The sequence below is a fragment of the Moschus berezovskii genome, chromosome 4 (genome assembly GCF_049115385.1).
Source record: "Moschus berezovskii isolate FMDL1 chromosome 4, NW_MosBer_1.0, whole genome shotgun sequence".
Lineage (NCBI taxonomy): Eukaryota > Metazoa > Chordata > Mammalia > Artiodactyla > Moschidae > Moschus > Moschus berezovskii.
This window is the reverse complement of record NC_142463.1, coordinates 97,070,363-97,096,502: the sequence shown is the minus strand read 5'-3', so window position 1 is coordinate 97,096,502 and position 26,140 is coordinate 97,070,363. Positions and strand designations below refer to the sequence as shown.

At 35.0% G+C, this 26,140-nt stretch overlaps 1 protein-coding gene across 3 annotated transcripts in view; it reads right to left on the bottom strand.

Moving 5' to 3' along the window:
- The window catches only part of MAN1A2 (mannosidase alpha class 1A member 2), a 184,411-nt gene that overhangs the window by 110,423 nt on the left and 47,848 nt on the right, over positions 1-26,140 (bottom strand). For all 3 annotated transcript variants that reach the window (XM_088835621.1, XM_088835619.1, XM_055403804.2), the window contains exons 3-5: positions 23,283-23,379; positions 8,400-8,518; positions 2,546-2,626 (exon numbers count right to left, since the gene is read on the bottom strand). In XM_088835621.1, the coding sequence (XP_088691747.1) occupies positions 2,546-2,626; positions 8,400-8,518; positions 23,283-23,379 (297 nt within the window). The remainder of the gene's footprint in view (positions 1-2,545; positions 2,627-8,399; positions 8,519-23,282; positions 23,380-26,140) is intronic.

The following is a 26,140-nucleotide window of genomic DNA, read 5'->3' as shown; positions in this document are numbered from 1 at the left end:
ACATTTTACCACTTTTTAAAAAAATGATAGCATCAGAAAAGTTATCCAGAGAAGAAAAAAAAGTCTTGAGCAAACTTAAGCTTTTATTAAAAGCTATTTTAAATCAATTGTATTTATACATACTGACATTGTACAATCAGCAATTAAAATTTTAAAATGCAGTATCACTTTTAACAGCATCAAGAAACATGAAATATAAACCCATTAAAATATATAAAAGATCTGTAAAATCTAGGAACACCAACGAACAAAATTAAAGAACTAAATAAATGTAGAGATATGTTATGTTCATGCATTGGAAGATATCAATTTTCCTTAAACTTACCAATAGACTCAATATAATCCCAATCAAAATTCCAGTAAGATTATTTTGTGGCAATCAGAAAACTGATTCTAAAGTTTATATAGAAAATAAAACTAGAATAGTCAAAATAATTCCGAAAAGGAACAAAGTTGTAGGATTCATACAACCTAATTATGAGACCATAAAGACAATGATTTCAATTCCATAAATTCATAATTACGAACACAGAATGGTAATAGCAAAAGGACAGACATACAGAGCAACAGAACAGAGTCTAGAAGTACACCCACACCTGGTCAACAGATTTCATATATGGTCAGTTAATTTCGAAAAAGGTGCAAAATCAATTAAATAGAGAAAGACTAGTCTTTTCAACAATGGTTGGATTTTCAAATTCTAGCAACGGATATCTATATTGAAAGAGATGAATCTCAATCTCTACCTCACAGCACGTAAAATTTAACTCAAAATGGACTATAGATTTAAAAGTATAATAAAGTAAAACTATAATACATTTAGAAGAAAATTAGAGAAAACTTTTGTGACCTTGGATTAGGCAAACATTTCTTAAACAAAATATCAAATACATGAACTATAAAAGATAAAACTGATAAACTGGACTAATTCAAGATGTGACAATTTCAGTTCTTCAAAAGATACTGTTAAGTCACAGAAAAGCCACAGAGAAAATACTTGAAAACACACAGGTTATAAAGTCCTAATGCCAGAATATACAGAATATACAAAAAATAACTCTCAACATTCAAAAATAATAAAACAAACAAAATTCAATGGCCAAAGACTGAACAATTAAAAAAGATATATGAATGACAAGCAAATGAAAAGGTGCTCAGCATGATTTGTCATTAGAGAGAAGGAAAATAAGACCACAATGAGATATTACTACATACCTATAGCTAAAAATAATAAAGAACTCTCAATAGCAAGTACTAGTCATGATAGAAAACAATTGTTGGAAAAAGAGTCTGGTGAGTTCTTCCAAAGTTTATTAACCATTTGATCCAGCAATCCTACTTCTAGATATTTACCCAAGAGACATAAAAATTTATGATCCCCCAGAAACCTAATGCAAATATTTATAGCAGCTTTATTCATAACCTCCAAAACTAAAAACAAATCCACTGGTGAATGGATAAACTACCTTAGAGTCATACAATGCAATACTATATATAGCAGTAAAAAAAAAAAAAAAAGCTACTAAATACATGAATAAATCTCAAATGCACTGTACTACAGAAAGAAGTCAGTATTCCCCCCTGTAGGAATGGAAAACCTATCAATTGTTACCAGAGGTTGGTGGTAATGATAAAAGGGAATTTTATGGGATGATAAATTCCTCTGTATCTTACTTGTGCTTACTAGATTGTATGCACTGTCAAAATTCATATAAGTATACACTAAAGTGGGTGAATTTTACTATGTGAGTAACACTTCAATAAGTCTGACAAAAAAATCCTATCTATTAACTTACTATGATTTTATTGATAAAAGTGAAATGTACTTGTTAAGTATGTTTCAAGTACTCCTTGTTAAAGGTGTTTTTTGGAAATGATGGTTCTGTACTTTGAGAAACTCTAAACTCTAAAAGCTGGGTCAGAATTTCTCAAAGTACATATCCAAAAATCACCTTTAACAAGGAGTGCTTGAAACATTCTTAACAAGTAAGTACACCTTTAACAAGGAGTACTTAAAAACATAAATAATGGTCTCTATTTCAAACCAACCGAATTTCAGTCCAAGACTTCCAAAAAGGAGAATTTAGAGTTGTTGCTATTTTATTTTTTTAATTTACAGCAATAAATTGCATTCAATTTTCAAACAGGCACTTTTAACAAAAATTTTGGACTTAGAAGGATCCACATTCATTCTTACTGATTCATTCCTTAATTCTAATCTTATTAATTCATTTTTTCCTTTTGCTTCAACCACGTAATTAACTGCAACGGCAAATTCTAGAGGATTACTCCTACAGAGGAGACACAGTGTACATAATGTTAGGATCTGTGATAAATTTGTCTTACTAATATTCTCAAAATGAAAAAATCATTATCCCCAAGGAACAGAGCTCTATCTGAAGATCTAGTTATTTCAGCAAACCTGTAGATTAGTTCAATATTAGACAATTTAAAAAGATGACATGCTGCTAGGCAGATCTTTCATTTTACTAAATTTCATTCACAACCTTTTCCCCCAAACAATTGATTACTTGATTTTGCTCACCTCCTCTCCTGAAAGGTAATACGCTGCAAGCAAGCCTCCAATGAATCGAATGTTGACTTCAAACACAGACACTTCTGAATTCTGTGAAAACATATTGAAAATGCTCACATATACACAGAACTATAAAGGTTTCAAAATATCTTCAATACTTCATATGTTTCTAACACTGGGGAGAATATATTTTTCCACTTTCTACATCTTCATTTCTCATGCAACTGAAATCTCACCTTCCATCTGCTGCTGCTGCTAAGTCACTTCAGTCGTGTCCGACTCTGTGTGACCCCATAGACGGCAGCCCATCAGGCTCCCCCGTCCCTGGGATTCTCCAGGCAAGAACACTGGAGTGGGTTGCCATTTCCTTCTCCAATGTGTGAAAGTGAAAAGGGAAAGTGAAGTCGCTCAGTCATGTCTGACTCGTAGCGACCCCATGGACTGCAGCCTACCAGGCTGCTCCGTCCATAGGATTTTCTAGGCAAGAGTACTGGAGTGGCTTGCCATTGCCTTCTCCGCCCATTTGCTAATGCTACTGAAACTTGTCTACTGCTATCAGCACAGCTTCCTCGTTGCCATAACCAATGGGCCGTTTCCCTTTGCCTTACATATGATCATGAAATTAGCAAGATATTTGATGCTGTTGACTATTCTCCCTCATGAAAGCCTCCATTTCTTAAATTTTGAAATAGTGCTCTATCTACTGGCCCCTTCCTTTTCTATACTATATTCACTACACTATACTATATATTCAATAAATATATCCATTTTTACTTCTATCCCTTCTCATGAATTTTAAATACTTTTCTAGTATGTGTAACTTAATATTAAAGGAGGTACCAAAAATTAATGACAAGATGATAGATTTTTCAATTAATAATGTTGAAAAACTGACTCCTAGATGAGAAATTAATTTGACTCTCATATATATGATATATCCATATTTATCAAAATGAAATCAAAATAATTTAGAAGTAAACACAGAAGTACAAAAAAAAAGGAGAAAATGTGACAATATATCTACACTCCCTTGAGAAAGCAGGTACTTTATAAGCATATAATCAATGACACTGATAACAAATAATGACAGAAAGACCTGAATTTCCCTATAATGAAAATTACCTATAACAAAAAAATCATGAACAAAATTAAAAGACAAGAAACAAACGGAAGGATATCTGCCACAAATATAGTATAACTTACCACATGTAGTCTACAGGTTTGTATTTAGATATGGATAAAGATATTGCTGAGAAAGATTCTAATGCATGGAAAGAAAGGTGAAGAAGTGGCGAAGAACATGACCAAAGAATCCACAGAATATACAAACAAAATTGACTAATAGAAAAATAATATTTCTAATTAACTTTTAAATAAAAATTAAAAGGAAATATATATTACCCTGAAGTCTTTCCAATATTCACAGGAAGAAGACATCATTTGCTAATACAAGCATAATTCTCTACTACAGAACTTTCACAATGTAATTATTTTAATAACATAAACTGTTATCCCATCCTCAAAAGCAAAGCATTTATATTACTTCATATATTCCCAATATAAAGCATACCACAGGATATATAGGAGACAGTCACTAAATATAGAGAGGAAGTGAAAGAGGGAGAGAGGGCCTCTGTCACTCACTAGAACAATAATACCTTCTAACCAGTTTCCCTGATTTCATCCTTCCCAGCACTCTATTTGTTCAGTACTGTATAGCTAGAGCGTAATGTAACTTTTCAATCTTAAATCAGCATTGATTACCACTCTGTGCAAACTTTTACAATTTCTGGTTACACTCAGGGTAAAATGACTTATCAAACCCAACATAATCAGATTCCCCACAACCTCTCTGACATTACTTCTTAACAAATATCCCTCTGACTCACTTTATGATTATACCAAATAGGTCTACCTGCCATTTGAGAATTGTCAAATTCACTTCTGGGTCAGTCTTTATACTACTTGCACATCTCTATGAGCAAATTTCACTTAGAAAGTTTTTCTGACCACAACAATATAAAATAGTGAAGTACTATTTCCCCAATTAACACTTATCATCATCTTAATATGGTATAATTCTTCATTTGTAATATTCAAACCTTTCCTCACAAGAGACAGAAGAGAAAGTCTAAAGAACAGAACATAGAGGATGAGGAAGTAACATTATTTACAGGAGTAAAGACAGAATCTTCCTAAAATGCTGAAAACAAAAGTCCTCAGACTAAAGAATATTGAGTCCTTTACGGAATGATCTAAATACAGAATGGTAAAGAAACTACAGAAAAACAAATCAAAGAAAGAAAATATTAACGAGAGGAAAAGACAGATTACCTTTTAAAAATTAAACTGACAGCATACTTTTCACCAGCATTATTAGAAAGACAATGAAACTGTATCTTTAAAAGGTTAAGAGAAACTAATCATCAGCCTCTAATTTTATACTCAGCTATAATATCTATTAGGTGAAAGCTTGGCTCTCTCATACCCACACGACTTCCCTTGGGTGTCTTCTCAGAAACGCTATTACCTTCAATAGTCATCAGATATAAAAACAGCAACTTCTCACCACTGCTTACTCCTATTTACTCACCAATCTTATTTACTCTTCTTTAAGAGTAAGAATTTATCACTACCTGATATGTTATACATAACTTGAATATGCATTTACTATTTTTCTCCCATAACTAGAATATAAACTAGTATAAACTAGAGACAAAACTCTGTTTTGTTCATTCCTGTATCCATAGATCCAGACAGTGTCTGTCACAGAGAAAGCACTCAATAAATACGTCTATTTTTCTATTCATTACCTAATTTTTCTATTCATTACTTTAAATGCAAGCTGGGACCAACTAGACAACAATTACACATAAGACAAGAAGGAGATGAGCTAAATTAAAACATTCTAAGATCTTTATATTTTTCAGAAGAAAGAGAAACTGATTAATTTTAAACTTTGTTAAGTATACCTATTAAAATTTCAAGAGTAACTCCAAAATAAACAGAAATGGAAAGTGTATAATCAAACTAGTAGAGGTAAAAAGAGATACAAACTAAAAAATAATAGAGGAAAAAACAGACATGAAGTAATTTAATCTAAAATAAGAGAGAAAGTAAAGGCAAATGAGAAGCACAATAATAATATAGGTAGAAAAATAATGATGGAAGATCCAACTCCAAAAATACGTTACCATACTAAGTGTAAATTTTTCAAATGTAACAGTTAAAAGATTCCAAGACTGGATAAAAGTAACAAAATCTAAGTACACATAATATGTAAAATATACAGCTAAAACAAATGACACAGAAAGGCTAAAAGTAAAAGAATGAAAAATAACTGTACTGATTATTAAGCTATTTTTTTCCTCAGCTTCAAATCCATCCTTTAACACTCTACTTTGGTATTCAGAAACTAGAACTCTTCAAATGCATTTCTCATTTGCCAGTGGGCTCCCTAAGAGGCCCTGCCAATGACAAGAAGTGCCACAAAGATAATATAAGGATGAAGGAAGGAAAAGGATCTTATTCCTTCTAGTTTACTTCTGGTTTCTGACAGTGTCAAACCAGTCATGGTTCTTCACCCTGGTATTTGCTTCCAGGTTACAGTTCCCCTGTCACAGACACATTCCCCAAATAGGCCTCTTTTCCCCTTTTGAGATACCAAGCACTAGCTAGGTACCCCCTCTTCAGATGTCTAAGCCCTAGCTCCAAGAGGATCCTTTTAAGAACTCCTAAATTATCAAAAACAGAGCCCCAAGCTACTAAATTTTAATGATCTCAACCTCTTCTGATTGTTCTCAGAATTCCAGGCATGGCAGCTATTTATTGAAGTTATTAATATTACCTCTTGTAATACAATAATGTTCTACTTTGTTTTTTCAGGGCCCCATTACTTGGTTAACAATTCTAAACAATAAATCCTCTCATTTAAAAAACTGTACAGTTTTGGTTCTTGATTGAGCCAACTGACAGAATATACCAACAAATTATCAGGCATAATAAAACTGCCATGTTAACAAACAGGAGTGTCTGAGATTCACAAATGCCAATTCTCCAAATTAATCTATAAACTGAATGCAATCCTCATCAAAATTTCAACAGGGTTTTCCAGAGCTTAAAAGAACAAAGAATTGAGAACTGCTATGATAATTTCCTACTAGAATAACATCAGTAATACCAAGATTCAAATATAGATATCAAGTTGTCTTATAAAAATATTGTAGCTAAGAATACAATAAAAATTTAGACTGCTAAAATATTGATGTAGGGATAACAAAAAGAGCCAGTAGAAAATAATAGACTATAACAAATACATGACTAATGTGGCATGTATAAATAGCAGGGAAATATTAATAAATAGAATCAACTATTTGTTGATCAACTGATAATTGCCTATCATATTCTACCTACAAATTCAATTATATAAGGACTAAAGACCCAAATGCAGAAGTTTAGAATTAAACACTGGAATATATCTTCATGACCATGAAGTAAGGATTTCTCAAATAAGATACAAAAAGCATAATCTCTAAGGGCTACATAACTACATGGGGTGGGGGGGGCGGTGGAGAGTGGTGAATGGACTACATCTCTCAGCCCCCTTTACAATAAGATGTGGCCACATGAGTAAGATTCACTCACTAATACACAAGCAAAAATGGGGTAACCGACTTCTGAACAGTTACATATCTTTTCTCTATCCCTTCCTTCCTCCTTTCTGCCACTGAGCACTTATCCACCTTATCTTGAGGAATCATCTATGAAGATGCAGTTGACAGAGCAGTAAGACAAAGGATCCTAGATCATTGAGGAACTACACAAAGCAGTCCTAAACTGCTTTCTCTGCACTTGATTTCCAGGAAACAGAAATAAATTCTCTCGTGTTTAAGCCATTTCATACTAGATTTTCTGTTACGCACAGCCAAACCTAAACCTGATAATAAAAACTGTTGTGATATATGCTCAAAATGCTAAAATAATACAAAAGAAAGTAATCAGTTTTTGTCTAATTAGCTTCAGGAAAGGCCTCAGAAAAGAAATAATTACAGATTGAAATCATAATTTGAATGACACAGAGCCTGCCAAAGAGAAAAACACATAAAGGAGTGGTTTCTCACTACAGTCAGAAGGAACAGCAAGTACAAATATCATGAAAGATAATAATGAATATGACAAAATAGCCCACACATCTTTTAGGTGAAGACTGGTAGCAATTAAAATAACTGCTATCATTCACTGAACACTGAATATGTATTAGATTATCTCAAATAATCCTCACAATACTGCAACAGGATAGCAATTTTATGACTGGTTTAGAAAATAGCACTTGTTTACAGGTAGATTTCCCAAGAAGTACTAGAATGTAGCTGTGCTGGGCTTCAAACCTAAGCAGCACCACTTAATAACTATGCCAAAATTTTGGGATGATGAGCACATGCCTATGAAGACTCATCAAAACCGTGCCATAGTCACAACACAATTCAACTATACTTCAATTTAAAAAATAACATTTTTAAAAGATGTTAAAAAAAACTGTGCCAAATCACTGTATCTTTAAAAAAACAATATTTATTTTAAAGTTAGTTTATGATTTTCCTATATTTGCAGTTCAATGAGCTTTTTTCCCCAACTCTTGCTTTTAACACACTCAACATGTTACCTTAAATGATAACAGTAAGAAAAATAAAAGGAAAATGGTGAGAAAAGGTGTCTATTTTATGCAAAAACTAAACAACTGACAACTGCAAAAGAAGAAGGGAGACTTGGGATTTCCTTAAACTCAGTATAATACTCAAAATGATTGTTAGAGACTGTGTTTGTCTGTATAGTCAACTGAATAAATTATGAACTGCATACTCACCACACTGAAATCAAGGTTGTTTTCAATCCATTTTTGCCCATCTCGGAATTCATCATGAAGTCCCATGATATAAAGGGTATCCAAAGCATCTACTATAGTAGCACCCATTTGTGAAGTTCCTTTATTTAGAGAGAAAAATGTCATTAAAAAGATACCCTTCATACAAGACTTATTTTCATTTTTCATATATATAGAAAGTAAACCAAAGTAGGAATATAGGGATTAAAAAAATATTCAACACTGTCTACTTTTCCATTAGAATAGACAATATACATTAAAACATTCTTCTAAAGAGACACATTGATAACTAATAGGAAGATAAAGGAAAACTAAAACTGTAATTCTTCTTAATTTTCTTCCTGGTTCAGAAAATGAGATCTCTCTGCTTAACTGAGATAGATCAAAAAAAAGAAAAAAAGAGGATTAAATTAAGAAATGGCGAGGGTGGTTCAAGATGGTAAGCTAAGTCATAAGACAACCATGAACCATGCTCTTTTGGTCCAAATTCACAGAAAGGGCAAAAAATATACTTAAATAATAATAAAAGTATAACAAGGCTATATAATTGTAGTGGGAATATAAAGTATAATAATCCTTAACAATCAAAAAGCAGATAGAACATATTTTAAAAGAAGGAAGTCATAAAATGTGAGTAGAGAAGATCAAAGTACTAAGATCTGCCTATGCTCAAAAAGATATCATCTTGATCTTAAAGAAAATGTTTCAGGGAGGGAGGAATTAATTCAACAAAACTAGCCTAACTGATACCAAAACCAGATACTGGACACACAAGAAAATAGAACAGGCCCATCTTACTAATGAATATAACTGCAAAAACCGTGAATAAGATACTAGTAAGACAAATCTAGTAGCACCGTAAAAGAACAAGTAACAGGGAACAACCGGGTTCTCCCTAGCCCCAGGAATGAAATTATTATTTCTACCTTTTGAGAATGAGAATCACCCACACAGCTTATGCCTATATTAACATAACTTTATTATTATACTGTCTTCATCAATGAGTTTATTCTTACAGGAAACATACTCAGAAAGACAGAAGCTGCAAAATAAGTTTATTGTTCATTCCAGGAACTTCTTCAAAGATCCATCAACTCTATAACAGAAAGTATCAAATGATGGCTAACACTCCAAAACTCTAAACCTCTTTCCTTTAAATTTTCTGATCATGTTGTTGATGTTTAGTTGCTAAGTCATGTCTGACTCTTTTGCAATCCTATAAATGGTAGCCCACCAGGCTCCTCTGTCCATGGAGTTTCCCAGGCAAGAAATGAGGTGGATTGCCATTTCCATCTCCAGGGGATCTTCCAGGGATCGAACTCACATCTCTTGAATTAGCAGGTGGATTCTTTTCCACTGAGCCACTAGGTAAGCACATTCATTACATGATGATCCTTTCCCAATCATAACCAAGATATAATCAACCATAATCCACCAATTGAAGGGCCCTTACTAAGCAAGACTTAAAATCTCAATATATATCTCAACTTTGTCCTTCCCTAACAGGCTACTAAGGTTCTGCTGAGGGAGTGATCTCCCTTACCATGGTAAACATTATCCTCAGCTAGGGCTTCTCTGATAGTTCAGTTGGTAAAGAATCCACCTGCAATAGAGGAGACTCCAGTTTGATCCCTGGGTTGGGAAGATCCCCTGGAGAAGGGAAAGGCTACCCACTCCAGTATTCTGGCCTAGAGAATTCCATGGACTGTATAGTTCATGGGATCGCAAACAGACACGACTGAGCAACTTTCACTTTGTCTTATCAAGTTACCTCGGTGATATTTTAGGAATCTGTATTCGATACTACTTAGGTTCATTGTTGTTGTTTAATCACTCATCATGTCTTAACTCTTTTGCAACCCCATGTAGCCTGTCAGGCTTGTCTATCCACGGGATTTCCCAGGCATGAATACTAGAATGGGTTGCTATTTCCTTCTCCAGAGGATCTTCCAGACCCAGTGATCAAATTCGCATCTCCTTCATTGGCAGGCAGATTCTTTAACACTGAGCCACCAGGCTCAGGCACGTTCTTTACCATTGAAGCCTATTTAGGTTCATATTTTCTATTTAATATTCCTTCTATTCATTTATCTATTTTGGCCACACTGCACTGCATGAGGAACTTCTCTAAACAGGAATCGAACCCACACCCCCTATAGCAGAAGCTCAAACTCTTAGCCACTGGACTACCAGGGAAGCCCTTTACTTTCCTTCTTAATTCCATACTTTTTTTCCCCAAATGTTTTCTTATGATGCTTTAAAGCTATACAAATTTGTTCTTATAATGCTTGTTTTTAACTTACATCACACTTTCTTGTTCACATGCTCCTAATCATTTCTTCAACTTACCAAGAAGGATATCTTTCTACTAACAAAATGAGTTCTCCACCACACTCTTGATAAGTTCCTTGGTCTTCTCCCCACTCAGTTCCCTTCATGTTGATATCAACTATAACATTTGTTCTGGGTTATTACAGACATACTTTCCATTTCTTTTTTGTTCCTCAGCTTTATTAAGATAACAAAAATGTTATCAAGCCATTTAATCACCCATATATCACTATCTCTTGCATAATCTTTGGCCACCTGGTGTGTAGAACTGACTCATTGGAAAAGACCCTGATCCTGGGAAAGATTGAAGGTGGGAAGAGAACGGGACGACAGAGGATGAGATGGTTGGATGACATCACTGACTTGATGGACATGAGTTTGAGCAAGCTCCGGGAGTTGGTGATGGACAGGGAAGCCTGGTGTGCTGCAGTCCATGGGGTCGCAAAAAGTTGAACATGACTGAGCAACTGAACTGACTGACTTGCATAATCACTTGAATCAAATATGTATCTCTATTTACTTTAGTATTTTGTCCACAATATATATCATCCATATTTTAAATCCTTAGGAGTCCCTGTTTTTGTTCTTATTTCAATTTTTATAGGTAGTTATGCTCAGTTCTCTAGTTATTTATTTAGTCCTTTAAGTACATGCTCCTCTAAGGTGTTGACTATTCTGAAATGCAAAAAGGACTGACTCACATATCTGTACTGATTTTGGTTGGTTCCACAAGGAGAGGTTTGTGCCACAGGCTAAGCAGCACAAAAAAGTGAAAGGCAAAATTGAAATTACTGGCTATCACTATGACTGTTTACCTATACAACTGAAGACTTCAATTGGAAAAAATTAAAGGGTCTAAAACTACTCTTGGGTCAAATAAAAATTAAAGTATGATATTACAGAATATGTAAAACAATAAAGTTTTATTATGAGAACACAGGAATCAACCAGTTCTGAGGAAAACTTATAACTTGAAAATTTTGTACTATTTAATAAGAACAAATGAAAACAACTGCACTCTGTTCTACTAACAAAGGAAGAAAAAGAATGATAGACTTGAGCAACAAAGTAGAAGAATCAGAAAAGCTAAAGGCAGAAGTAAATGAATTAGTAATAAAGAACTATCAGAATAATAAATTCAAGAGATGATTCTATGAAAAGAATTATACAACAAATTTATAACTGATTTTTTTAAAGCAGTCATTCAAAAGTGGGAAAGGAGTACATGAAGGCTGTATATTGTCACCTTGCTTATTTAACTTATATGCAAAGTACATCATGCAAAATGCTGAGACAGATGAAGCACAAGCTGGAACCAAGATTGCCAGCAGAAATATCAAAGACCTCAGATATACAGATGATAACATTCTAATGGCAGAAAGTGAAGAGGAACTAAAAAGCCTCTTGATGAAGGTGAAAGAGCAAAGTGAAAAGGCTGGCTTAAAACTCAACATTCAAAAAACTAAGAGTATGGCATCCAGGCCCCTCACTTCATGGCAAACAGATGGAGAAAACAGTAGAAACAGCAGCAGATTTTATTTTCTTGGGCTCCAAAATCTCTGCAGACGATGACTATAGCCATGAACTAAAAGATGCTTGCTCCTTGGAAGAAAAGCTATGACAAACCTAGATAACATATTAAAAAGCAGAAACATCACTTTGCTGACAAAGGTCCATAATAGTCAAACCTATGGATGTGAGAGTTAGACCATAAAGAAGGCTAAGCACTTAAGAATTGATGCTTTTAAACTGTGGTGTTGGAGAAGATTCTTGAGAGTCCTTTGGACAGCAAGGAGATCAGCCCAGTCAATCCTAAAGGAGATCAACTATGAATATGCATTGGAAGGACTGATATTGAAGCTCCAACACCTTGGCCACCTGATATGAAGAGCTGAGTCACTGGAAAAAGACCATGATGGAGGGCATGAGGAGAAGGGGTCCACAGAGGATGAGATGGTTGGATGGCTTCACTGACTCAATGGAAGTGAGTCTGAGCATATTCTGGGAGATAGTGAAGGACAGGGGAGCCTGGAGTGCTGAAGTCCATGGGGTCTCAAAGAGTCAGACACGACTTAGCAACTGAACAACAAATGGGACTATATAAACACAAACATGGAACTGAGAATGCTACGAGAGACAGATACAAAAGAAATTAAGAAAACTTAAAAAAAAATTTAGTTGTATCTTCCAAATAAATTTGAAAATGAGTGGAACTGATGATTTTCTGAGAGAATGAGCATTATTTCGACTTATGAAAAAAGAAACAGAAAAATCTAAACACAGATCAAGAAATAAGAAACTGAGAAATTTCAAAGAGCTACCCATAATACAAGAACTGTACTGTAGAAGTTTTATAGAATAAATTCTACCTTAATTTTAAGGATGACAAATACTACATAAATCTTGATAGAACACAGGGGGGAAAAAACTTATGAATTCTGCATACCATTGATGCAAAAATATAACTTAGTAAGAAAAATACAACTATTGTCTAATCTCATTTGTGAACATCATGGAAATATTTAGGTATGGACTTGCTAGCAGGTATGGTGAGTTTATGTTCAGTTTTATGAGAGACTGACAAACTGCTCTCCAGAATGTACCATTATATACCCCAAAAGCAATATAAAAAGTCTAGTGGCTCAGAGGGTAAAGAACATGCCTGTAATGCAGGAGACACAGGAGACTCGGGTTCGATCACTGGGTCAGGAAGATCCCCTGGAGAAGGGCAGGGCAACCCACTCCAGTTTTCTTTCCTGGAGAATCCCATGGACAGAGAATCCTGGCAAGCTGCCGTCCACAGGGATGCAAAGAGTGGGACACAACTAAAGTGAGCATGCACGCACTGGTTGTCCTACCATCCTTCTCAAGGCTTGACAAATTGCTGGCCTTTTTAATTGAACTCACTCTAATAGGTATGAATAATAGGATTTTGCAATATAGTTTGAATTTTAATTTCATTGATGACTGATGTGCTTATTGACCATTCATTTATCTTCTTTCAGTTCAGTTCAGTCGCTCAGTCGTGTCCGACTCTCCGCGACCCCATGAATCACAGCACGCCAGGCCTCCCTGTCCATCACCAACTCCCAGAGTTCACTCAAACTCTTGTCCATCGAGTCGGTGATATCATCCAGCTATCTCATCCTCTGTCGTCCCCTTTTCCTCCTGCCCCCAATCCCTCCCAGCAACAGAGTATTTCTATATTCTGAATACATGCTTATACATGTACCACAAATATTTTCTCCAATTCTGGGGCTTGATTTTTCATTTCCTTAATGTCTTTTGGAGAGCAGAGATTTCTAATTTTTAATTTTCATGGAGTCCAATTTATCAATTTTTTTTCTTTAATGGTTTACTCCTTTTGTATTCTTAAAACTCTTAGCTCACCTCAAAGTCACAAAGATTTTCTCAAATGTTTTTTACTGGAAATTTTATACTTTTAGTTTTTATGTTTAGATTTATGATCCATTTCAAGTTCATTTTTGTACAGTGTTGAAGAGTCAATGTTTTTGTTTTTTTCTGTAGAAGTTATATAACTGACCCAGCACCACTTATTAGAAAGACTTTCCTATAACCCATTGAAACCATCTTTGTTGAAAATCAATTAAAAATGTACATGTAGCTCTATTTTTATTCTTTTCCAGTGATTTCGATGTCTATCTTTACACTAAAAACCATACTGTCCTCCTTACTAAAGCTCCACAGTAAATCTAGAATCAAGTAGCATAAATCCTTCAACTTTGTTTTTTAAAAACTATTTTGATTATTGTACATGCTTTGAGTTTTCATACAGATTTTAGAATCAGCCTATCAATTTTTATGGAGAAGTCATTTTTACTCGGATTCCTTTAAACCTTAAGACGGATTTCAAGAGAACTGGCATCTCAACAATATTGAGTATTCCAACTCATAAACATGGCATGTCTCTCATTTAAATTCTTTTCAATTTCTCTCAATAATAACAGTTTTCGGTGTATAGATTATGCACATAGTATGTTAAATTCATCCACATGTACTTTATGTTTTTATGCTATAACAAATGATATTTTTTTAAATTTTATTTATAACTGTTTACTGCTAGTATCTAGAAATATAATTTACTTTGTATATTGAACTTGTATCCAAGGTCTCACTACTAAATTTGTTTTCATTCTAGTATTTTGCTGTTATTGTTTGACAGATTCCCTAGTATTTTCTTCATGAGCAATCATATTGACTACAAGTAAAGACAGCTGTACTTCATTTATAACCTTTGTACTTTCCTTGTCTTTTTCTTACTTTAGTGCACTGACAAGGGCTCCTTGCATAATGTTACACAGAAGCTAGAGAGCAGAGACATCTTTGCCTAGTTCACAGTCTTCAGGCAAAGTGTCTAGTCTCTCAGCATTAAGTGTGTGAGGATTCCTTTTCTATTTGTTTGGTTTTGGGTATGTGTCAGGGGAGCGAGGGTAGGTGTGTTTTAATGATTTTTATCAGGCTAAGAAAGTTCCCCTCTAGTTCAAGTCTGCTGAGAGTTTTTATTATGCTTTTATTATGGATGGATGTTGAGTGTTGTTAAATGCTTTTTCAATACCCACTGAGATGATCATATAATTTTCCTCTTTTAGTTTCTTAATATCTTCAATTATATTGACTAAGTTCCAAATGTTGAACCAACCATGCATTCCTAGGATAAACCCCACTTGGTCATGAGGTGTTATTCCTTTTATATATTGCTGAGTAAGATTTGACTCACTGGAAAAGACTCTGATGCTGGGAAAGGTTGGGGGCGGAAGGAGAAGGGGACAACAGAGAATGAGATGGCTGGATGGCATCACCGACTCTGTGGACACGAGTTTGAGTGAACTTCGGGAGTTGGTGATAGACAGGGAGGCCTGGCGTGCTGTGATTCATGGGGTCGCAGAGAGTCGGACACGACTGAGCGACTGAACTGAACTAAGATTTACTAAAATATATCTAATCTGGTCAAAGATTTTTATGTCCATGTTCATAAAGGAACCATGGTTTATGAACATGGTTCATAAAGGAACCATGAGGAACACTGGTTTATAAGTTTCCTTTTACTGTAATACCATTGTCTGGTTTTGGTATTAGAGATTTGGTGGTGGCACCAAGGAGATACATGTATTAGGTGTAAATAGCTACAAGAGCACTTCAAAATATATAAAGTAAAAGCTGACAGAACTGAAAGGAACAAGAAAGAAATCCAATATAGAGATGGAAACTTCAACACCCCTCACCTAGTAATTAATAAAACTACTAGATAGAAAATCAGCAAGGACAGAGGAAGCCTGAACAAACCCATAAACCAATGAGATCCAACTGACATTAATAGAACATTCTACACCCAATAACAGTCACTACATATATACACATTCTATTCAAGCATAAACGGAACATTCACCAAGACAGGCCATATTCTGAGTCAAAAAGTAAATCTTAAATAATTTAAAAGACTTAAAGAAATACAAAGTATAATCTCTGACCATGAGCATGTGTGTGTGCTCAGACTCTCAGTCACTTCTGACATTTTGCAAACCCATGGACTGTAGCCTGCCAGGCTCCTCTGTCCGTGGAATTTTCCCAGCAAGAATACTGGAGTGGGTTGCCATTTCCTTCTCCAGGGGATCTTCTTGACCCAGGGATTGAGCCTGTGTCTCCTGCATTGGCAGGTGGATTCTTTACCACTGCGCCATTTGGGAAGTCCATTCTTTGACCATGATCGAATTAAATTAGAAATCAATAACAGAAAGACAAAAGAAAAATCTCTAAGCATTTAGAAATTAAACAACTTAAGGTAAGTTTTTATACATACTGAATTGAGTAAAAATGAAAACACAATATATCAAAATCTTTCAGATGCAGCTAAAGCAGCACTTAGCAGAAAACTATTTGGCACTATATGCTTACATTGAAAAAGAGGATCTCAAATTTATAATCTAGGTTTCTAGTTCAAGAAACTAGAAAAGCAAGAACAAAAGCAACCCAAATCATGCAGAAGGGTAGAAATAACAAAGAGCAGAAATCAAAGAAAATTAAAACATAAAGAAGAAACAGAAGATCAATGAAACCGAAAGCTGCTTCTTTGAAAATATCAATGAAATTGATAAAACTTTTAGCAAGACTGACAAAGGAAAAAAAAACAAAAACATAAATTACCAATATTACGAAGAAAAGGGGATTATTACTCCAAACAACTCTATGCACATAAAATCAATGGCTTAGATGAAACAGACCAATTCCTCAAAACCATCAATTACCAAAACTAACCTAAGGTGAAACAGATATTGTAATGGCCCTTATAGTGATGTGAAATAGAGAAACTGAAATTGTAGAAGTTGTAGTTGAAAATCTCCCAGAAAAAAAAAAACCTCCACATGCAGATGGTTTCACTGGCAAATTATATAAAAAACTTAAGAAAGAATATCAAATCAACAGTACAGAAAAACAAAGAGCAGAGAAAACTTCCAAATTCATTTTATTACACTGATACCAAAACAAGACAAAGACAGTACAAGAAAAATACAAAACAATATCCTTCCCTAAATATGAATGCAAAATCCCCAACAAAATATTAGAAATAATTAGCAAGTTAGAAATAATAAAAAGAATTTATACAAACCTGGAAGATAAAAGGCACATTTCAAAAAAGCACTGTAAAAACAAACAACATTCTTTTCCAAATCAAAATTCTTTCAAATATAAGATCTATCCCTAACAAAAATCTTTCAATTCTCCAAAGTATCTAAGTAAACCTAATTCATCTTGAGTATTAATCACTGGTGGAAAAAATATTATCAGTGGTAACCTATGTCCAGCAACATTTTCCTCTCCCCACTACAAGGTCCAGGGCTAAGCCCTAACTAGACATAATCAAACCAATCTATCCTGCTAAGATGTCAATCTGAAGCTATAAACACACAGAGGAAAACAGAGGAAAGAGATAAAGAAAAAAGCTTAACTGGAATCAGATCTACTCTAGAACAGCCATGAAATTAAAAGACGCTTACTCCTTGGAAGGAAAGTTATGACCAATCTAGACAGCATATTAAAAAGCAGAGACATTACTTTGCCAACCAAGGTCCATCTAGTCAAGGATATGGTTTTTCCAGTGGTCATGTATGGATGTGAGAGTTGGACTGTGAAGAAAGCTGATCACCGAAGAATTGATGCTTTTGAACTGTGGTGTTGGAGAAGACTCTTGAGAGTCCCTTGGACTGCAAGGAGATCCAACCAGTCCATTCTAAACGAGATCAGTCCTGGGTGTTCACTGGAAGGCCTGATGCTAAAGCTGAAACTCCAATACTTTGGCCACCTCATGAGAAGAGTTGACTCACTGGAAAAAGACTCTGATGCTATGAGGGATTGGGGGCGGGAGGAGAAGGGGATGACAGAGAATGAGATGGCATCACCGACTCAATGGACATGAGTTTGAATGAACTCCGGGAGTTGGTGATGGACAGGGAGGCCTGGCGTGCTGTGATTCATGGGGTCACAAAGAGTCGGACACAACTGAGCGACTGAACTGAACTGAACATCACTGAGCTCATTAAATTTCTTTTTTAGTTTAAGCCATTTTGAAATGAATTTTCTGTTATCTGTACAAAAAGAAACCTTGATGCCAACCAAGTACAAACTAGACAGAAGTCAGAGGAATATGATTTCAGTTACCATATAAAAGAATGTTTTAATAATCAATGCTAAGAAAAAGAAAATGGACACATTTTAAATTTCCTTATAATCTAGAATATTACGAAAAGTGAAAAGTGAAAGTGTTGGTCACACTTGTGTCTGACTCTTAACAGCCCCATGGACAGTAGCCCATCAGGCTTTTCTATCGATGGAATTCTCCAGGCAAGAATACTGGAGCAAGTAGCTATTTCCTTCTACAGGGGATCTTCCCAACCCAGGGATCAAACACACGTCTCCTGCACTGCAGGCAGACTTTTTTACCATCTAAGCCACCAAGAAGGTTCAATTCCTGCCTATATGCGCCTATAGTAATAGGTTAAGATTTTTAAAGTTTCTTCCAACTTTTACGATTCTAATTTTATAAAGGCACACAGAATCTGGGATATCAAATGAGAAGGCTCTTCAACAAAAAAGCTAAAAACAGATTAAAAAAAAATCCCAAATAATACTCACTAGAAAGAATATGAGAGGTAGAAAAGGAACAAAGTAGGAAAAAGTCAAACTCTTTTTATTAATCCTTTAGAAAACTAACTTCATAACTAAAACTATCAGACAAAACAAACAATAAAGGATTCATTCCCACTTAGTTTATTCCACTGGAAGAAAAATGTAACCCCTCAAATATTTTTCTAAAAGTATCAATATACGCACCTAATTTTGACTACTAAAAATAATATAGATTGCATTTTCATTTTTCTACCTTTTCAGTACAATTTTGTCATGATATATTTTTCCCACGTGCTGGTACTTTTTTCCCCTGTCTTTAAAGTTAGCTGAAGCAGAATTAGAAGCATGAACTTCAGCATAAAGTTGCCTATAATCAAAATCTGACTCCATTATTTACTAGCTGTACAACCTTGAGTAAGTTCAGTTCAGTTCAGTCGCTCAGTCGTGTCTGACTCTTTGCAATCCCATGAATCACATCACACCAGGCCTCCCTGTCCATCACCAACTCCCGGAGTTTTTAGTTAACCCTAATTGTGCTTCAGTTTCGTCCTCTGTAAAACGGGAATAATAATAATAGTACCTGCCTCATAGTGTTCTGAGTACTAAATAAGCCCACTCATATAAATCACTTATATCAGTCCTTGGTATATAGTATGTTTATTATTCTGCTCAGTTTACCATAACAAAACACCATCCACAACAGGCCTTAAACAACAAAAATTTCTTTTCTCACAGTTCTGGAGGTTAGAAACCAAGAGAAAGCTTCCAGTCTTTAGAGGACACAACTTCCTCTTGGCTTGATGTCCACGTTCTTGCTAAATCATACCCACTCAGCCTTTTCTTTGTGTATGTGTAGTGGGAGAAAAGAGCTCGGGTGCTTCTTCATATTCTTTAAGGATTCCATCCCTTTCTGATTAAGGCCCCTAGATTAATCTTAATTAACTCCTAAACACTCTATCTCCAAATACAGTCACACTGGAAGGTAGAGCTGCAAGATGTGAATTTATGGGGCACAAGATTCAGCCTACAGGAGTATGCACTGTACAAATACTGTTGATGCAGCCACTAGTAATGTTTATGTAACTATTGTTACTAGTAATATAACTAGTAATGTGTATATAACACACACATACAAAGTAAAATACAGTTTTATTCACAAACCCAACTACAGAATCTCTAAAGCAAATAACTGACCTCATACCTCCAAAAGGTAAAAATTTTATTGGAAAATACTTAACTGATACTCATTACAAGATGATCCCTCAGCAATAGCAAAACAAAACCAAAATCTTGCTTCTGTACCAAGTGAAAAGACTAATTTTGTAAAGTCACCCTTTCCAACTCTAGGCTCCTTTAATTTCTATGATCTCACAAATAACTTTGTCTATCCAGTAAACCAGTTTAAGTGCTCTTAATGACTGGAGAAGGCAATGGCAACCCACTCCAGTACTCTTGCCTGGAAAATCCCAAGGACGGAGAAGCCTGGTAGGCTGCAGTCCATGGGGTCACTAAGAGTCGGACACAACTGAGCAACTTCACTTCACAATGACCAGTCTCACCTGACAATAATCTGAACCTGTCATTGCCCTAGTCATCATTTACCAACCTAACCAAACAGTGATCTACAAAGGTGACTTGTGAAGAAGTCTGACAAAAAGTACCACAAATTAAAACCAGTTTTCATAAGGGGATTCCCTGTTGGCCCAGTAGTTAGGACTCCAAACTTTCACTGACATGGGCCTGGGTTCAATCCTTGGTCAGGGGACTAAGATCCTGTAAGCCATGTGGTGTGCAGCACAGCTATAAATGAATAAATAGCAAAACCATCTTTCATAAAAATGCTATTTTTAAAAAGAGAAAACATTAAGTCAAAACTTAGCCATTAGGATTTTAACAAAATCACATTCATTTAAGAAGGAAATGGACTTGTCTGGTGGCTCAGATGGTAAAGAATCTGCCTGAAATGCGGGAGACCTGGGTTCGATCCATGGGTCAGGAAGATTGCCCGGAGAAGGGCATGGCTACCCACTCTAGTATTCTTGCCTGGAGAAGTCCATGGACAGAGGAGACCGGCAAGCTATACAGTCCATGAGGTCACAAAGAGTTTGACACAACTGAGCAACTAACACTTTCAGACTTTAAAAAAGAAACAACCATTTTGCTCACTAAATGAATTATATTGACTCATAAGGAATAAAATTTTAAGAAGTTACCTGAAAGCTCATTTATCTTTAAATTCAGCAAACAATCATACCTTACAGTTATTGTCATGATTAAGTAAAATAAATGTATGTTATTTGCCTACTACCTCACCTAGGACCATACTATTTGATAAGTCTTACTTACTATATTAGATGTTCTGAGAAATAAGATTTAAAAAACTAAACAGAAGATTAACATCCAACTCATTTTCAAAGGGCTCAGAGTTTACCACTGAGTTGAATACAAACGGGATGGTTAGTTGCAGAGAGGATCTAATTTTAATTCATCACTAAATATCTTTTACTGCACTAATGTCTCACTGTGGCCTCCACAAAGCAACAGTAACTCTTAATTCTGTAACCTCTGCTAAGGAAATAAACTGTACTTCATTAAGTGATAGATGCTAAATTAAATGTCACATGTGAGATCTCTGGTGTCTTTCATTACCTAAAGAAAAATTTTTTCCATTATTCCTCCATCCCAACATGTCTCAAACCCAGGAGAAATTATCTTTTCAGTCATTTTCTTTTTTGACAGCAAACAATCAAGCAATGAAAAAATTATGATATCGCTGCACAGGAAAAATTCTTCCACAGTCACAGTAAAAAAACAGTTATTACTGTGGTGCTGCATTACAATTAATTAGTGAAGATGACTGCACTGCATGTGACTGACAAATGTGCTTTCTGATTCCATTAGTATTTTCTTGCCTTCACCTACTGCTATTTAAAAGATATCCATCACATAAGAAGCACCTAAAATGAGAGAAAGATGTGAAGAAGACTCTAAAGAACAACTTGATAATTCTCAAGACTTATTCTTGGGATAAAAGTTGTTAAGGTAGTTAACACTCTCTTAAACTGAGAAATTTAACAAGTGAACTGAACTCAAGTGAGGTAGAAAGTTATTAAATTCAAGTTAAACAAAAAGCTCTTCCCCAAACCTTCATCCACACACAGTCAATTTCTCCCTTGGAACTGTGAATATACTGTACATTTACTCAATTTACCAACTGAATCACCTTGGGCATGTTACTTTTTTTTTTTAACATACATTGCTAACACTACTGGAATTTCCTATCCTTTTCCTCCTCTGCAATGTGTGAGTATCAGAATTGGGACTATGTTGAAGAAAAAGAATTACAAATAGGGACCTACCTTTCTTATACTGAAGAAAAACAATGCAGAAAAAGCTTCAAAATACAAATAAATGACAAAACATGTGTATGCAAATACAATCTGTGATAACTAAATCTTGACTGAAACTTGCAAAAAACGACACCTTGCTTCCAATTACAGTTCCATAGAAATACAGTTGTTACTGTTATTTAGTCACCAAGTTGTGCCCGACTCTTTTGTGACCCCATGGGCTGAAGCCCATGAGAAATAAAGAAGTCCCCCTCTTATCGCAAGGTGCCCAGATACCTGGACCCCTGGAGAGTACCAAACTCTACATCTTTTTTTCCTATACATACATATGTATAATGAAGTTTAATTTATAAACTAGGCACAGTATGAGATTAACATTAATAATAAAATAGAATAATTATAATAATTTACTGCAGTAAACATTATGTAGATGTGGTCTCTCTCTCTTCCTTAAAAGATCTTACTGTACTTCACCACGGCCATAACCTGTGAGTCTGAAGCACAACAATAAAACTAGCACAAATTTCCTTCCTCACAGTTTCATGACTAGAATATTTATTCTTACCTTAGATCTTAACCTCAGTGTATGACCCTTATTAAGTGAAGAACTTTCATCTTTTCACTTAAAGAAAGCACTTTACAGTTTCTCTTTGGTAAATCCAAATTGCTGGCATCACTACTCCTGTGTTGTGGGCCTATTACTAAGTAAAATAAGGACTACCTGAATACAAGCACTGTGCTATCTCCACAGCTGATCTGATAACCCAGACAGATGGCTGACTAACAAGTAGGATACACTGGACAAAGAGATGGTTCATACCCTAGGCTGGAAAAGGCACAAAATTTAAATTTATGAATTATTTCTGAAAATTTCCATTTAATATTTTCAGACTGAGATTGACTATAAGTAAATGAATAGAAAGAAAACAAAAGCTTAGATAAGTGGGGAATACTGTACTCAGGTTTTAGAAAGTAACTAAAAAGTTAGATCCTATTTTTAAAATGAAGGTAGAAAATGAAAACAGTAAAAAAGTAACCTTACCAAATATATTAGTGGAGTGTCCTTTCCTTGCAATAGGTCTGAGTTCATTATGCCCCCATCCATATATCCTGTAATTATCCCAGGCATGTTTCATCATCTGAGAAAAAGAAAAATTATAACCCATCAATTTACATTTTTCACAGACTGCTATCCTTATATTTCATGCAATTTACAGATTCTATTACTATATCCTTGCACATTCTCCTATATCTCCTACATTAGTATATTATTCTATTAACATTGGTATCAATGTGAAAACATATATAATCATGTTTAACTTAAGTCTACACAACAGAACAAAAAATTAGGTGTAACAAAGAAGCTCTTTTTATTGGGGAGCAAAGTGTCTATTTGGCATTCTTTCCTTTTAGGACCTGCCAATCCTTTCAGAAACAGCTCCCCTTCCCTCACTGTGACCATGACAGAGCCTCAAACACGGGCTCTGATTCCACAATCAATAAACACAGCCTGGCTAGAGTATCCCTAATTTTTAGACCAAAGATCAGCAAACTCTTCCTATAAAGTAAGTATTCTAGACTTTGAAGTCTATACGGTATATATGCTAACCACTAAACTCAGCTATTGCAACAAAAAGCAACCCTGGACAATATGTAAACAAATGAGTATGACTGGGTTGTAATTAAACTGTGTTTTTAAAAAAAAGGAAGCAGGCAGAATTTGGCCAGCAGGTTGTAGCCTGCCAATCCCTGACCTACACCAAGTGATTGGGTACATGTGATTCAGCAAAGGCAATCAAGTCCTTTCACATGTATTGTTATAGATACCATGAGACAAAGGACTCTCTTGTTTTGCAATCTCAAGACCTATGCAATATATAATCCTGGAGCTGATGGGGGCTAACTTTCCCAACATGGAGAAATGAAGTAACAAAAGAAAATAGAGATACACATATCTGATGACAATAACATCTACATGGTTGGACTGAGCCAAATTTAAAGCCCTGGTTTAGAGCCCCTAAGCTAATAAATATTTTTATATCAGTTAGTTTGAACTGAGTTCCTTACAACCCAGTGAGTACTAAGCTATACAACAGCAGAGTATTTAATTAAATATCAGTTGAATTATGTAATAGTAGCTTATGGTGTATCAAATGTAATATTCATTAAAACATTTCTCAACTTTTTTTGCAGCCTGCATTACTCAGACACGAAAACTAGGCAAAAATATTACAAGGAAATTAAAAATCAATATATATCTTAAAAACACAGATTCAAAATTCCTTAACAAAAATTAATAATACACGAAAAGGATACTACACAATGACCATGTGCAATTTAAGTCAGGAATATAAGTGGAATTTAACATTCAAAAACCCATCAATATATTTCACCATGTTAACAAATAAAAGGGAAAAAAAACACACAATCATCTTTTTAGATGTAGACAAAGCATCTGTAAAATTCAACATCCACTCACGAAAAAAAAAAAAAAAACCTCTCAGAAAACTACAACTACAAGGCAACATCCTCAACTTACTGACGGACATTTTTCAAAAAAAAAAACCTAGAGGAGTCATCCTATGCAATGGCAGAAGACCCTACTTCTAAGGTTGAGAACAATCAAATACATGCATGCTCACCACTTCTTTTCAATAATGTACTGAGAGTCCTAGTCAGAGCAAAAAGAAAAAGAACAAAAGTCATAAAAAACAAAAAGGAAAAAGTACCTCTATTCACAAAGCATATGACTATGTACAAGGAAAACCCTAAGCAATCTTAAAAAGCCAATAAAACTAAAAGATGACTTCAGTAAAAAAATTCAAGTTCAGCAAACTAAAATCAAATACATTTCTACATGCTAGTTATGATCAGAAATGGAAATTCAAAAACAATTACATCTATAAGACACCAAAAACAATGAAACAGAATATATGCAAGAACTATACACTAAGACCGACAAAACACTGCTGCTAAGAGAAATTAAAGAAAACCAACAAGTGTCACTTGTTGAACAGTCACGGAAGGCCTTCTCACTCAGTACATTTGTAGCGCTTTTCTCCAATATGAGTTCGCTGGTGTTTTCTGAAGTTTGTATTCTGGCTGAAGGCTCTACCACATTCACTGCATTTATAAGGTTTCACCCCGGTATGAATCCTCTGGTGCTAAATAAGAGATAAGCTGAACGCACTAGTCAGAGCAAACATCCTCTTCCAACAACACAAGAGAGGACTCTACACAGGGACATCACCGGATGGTCAATACGAAAATCAGATTGATTATACTCTTTGCAGGCAAAGTTGCAGAAGCTCTATACAGTCAGCAAAAAAAAGGACAGGAGAGCTGACTGTGGCTCAGATCATGAACTCTGTATTGCAAAACTCAGACTTAAAATGAAAAAAAAAGGGGAAACCACTAGACCATTCAGGTATGACCTAAATCAAATCTCTTATGATTATACAGTGAAAGAGACAAATAGATTCAGGGGATTAGATCTGATAGACAGAGTGCCTGAAGAACTAAAGACAGAGGTTCATGACATTGTACAGGGAGCAGTGATCAAGACCATCCCCAAGAAAAAGAAATGCAAAAAGGCAAAAGGCCTTACAAACAGCTGGGAAAACAAGAGAAGCTAAAGGCAAATGAGAAAAGATAAACCCATCTGAATGCAGAGTTCCAAAGAATAGCAAGGAGAGATAAGAAAGCCTTCCTCTGTGATCAATGCAAAGAAATAGAGGAAAACAATAGAATGGGAAAGACTAGAGATCTCTTCAAGAAAATCAGAAATACCAAGGGAACTTTTCATGCAAAGATGGGCACCATTATGAACAGAAATGGTATGGACTTAACAGAAGCAGAAGATATTAAGAAGAGGTGGCAAGAATACACAGAAGAACTATC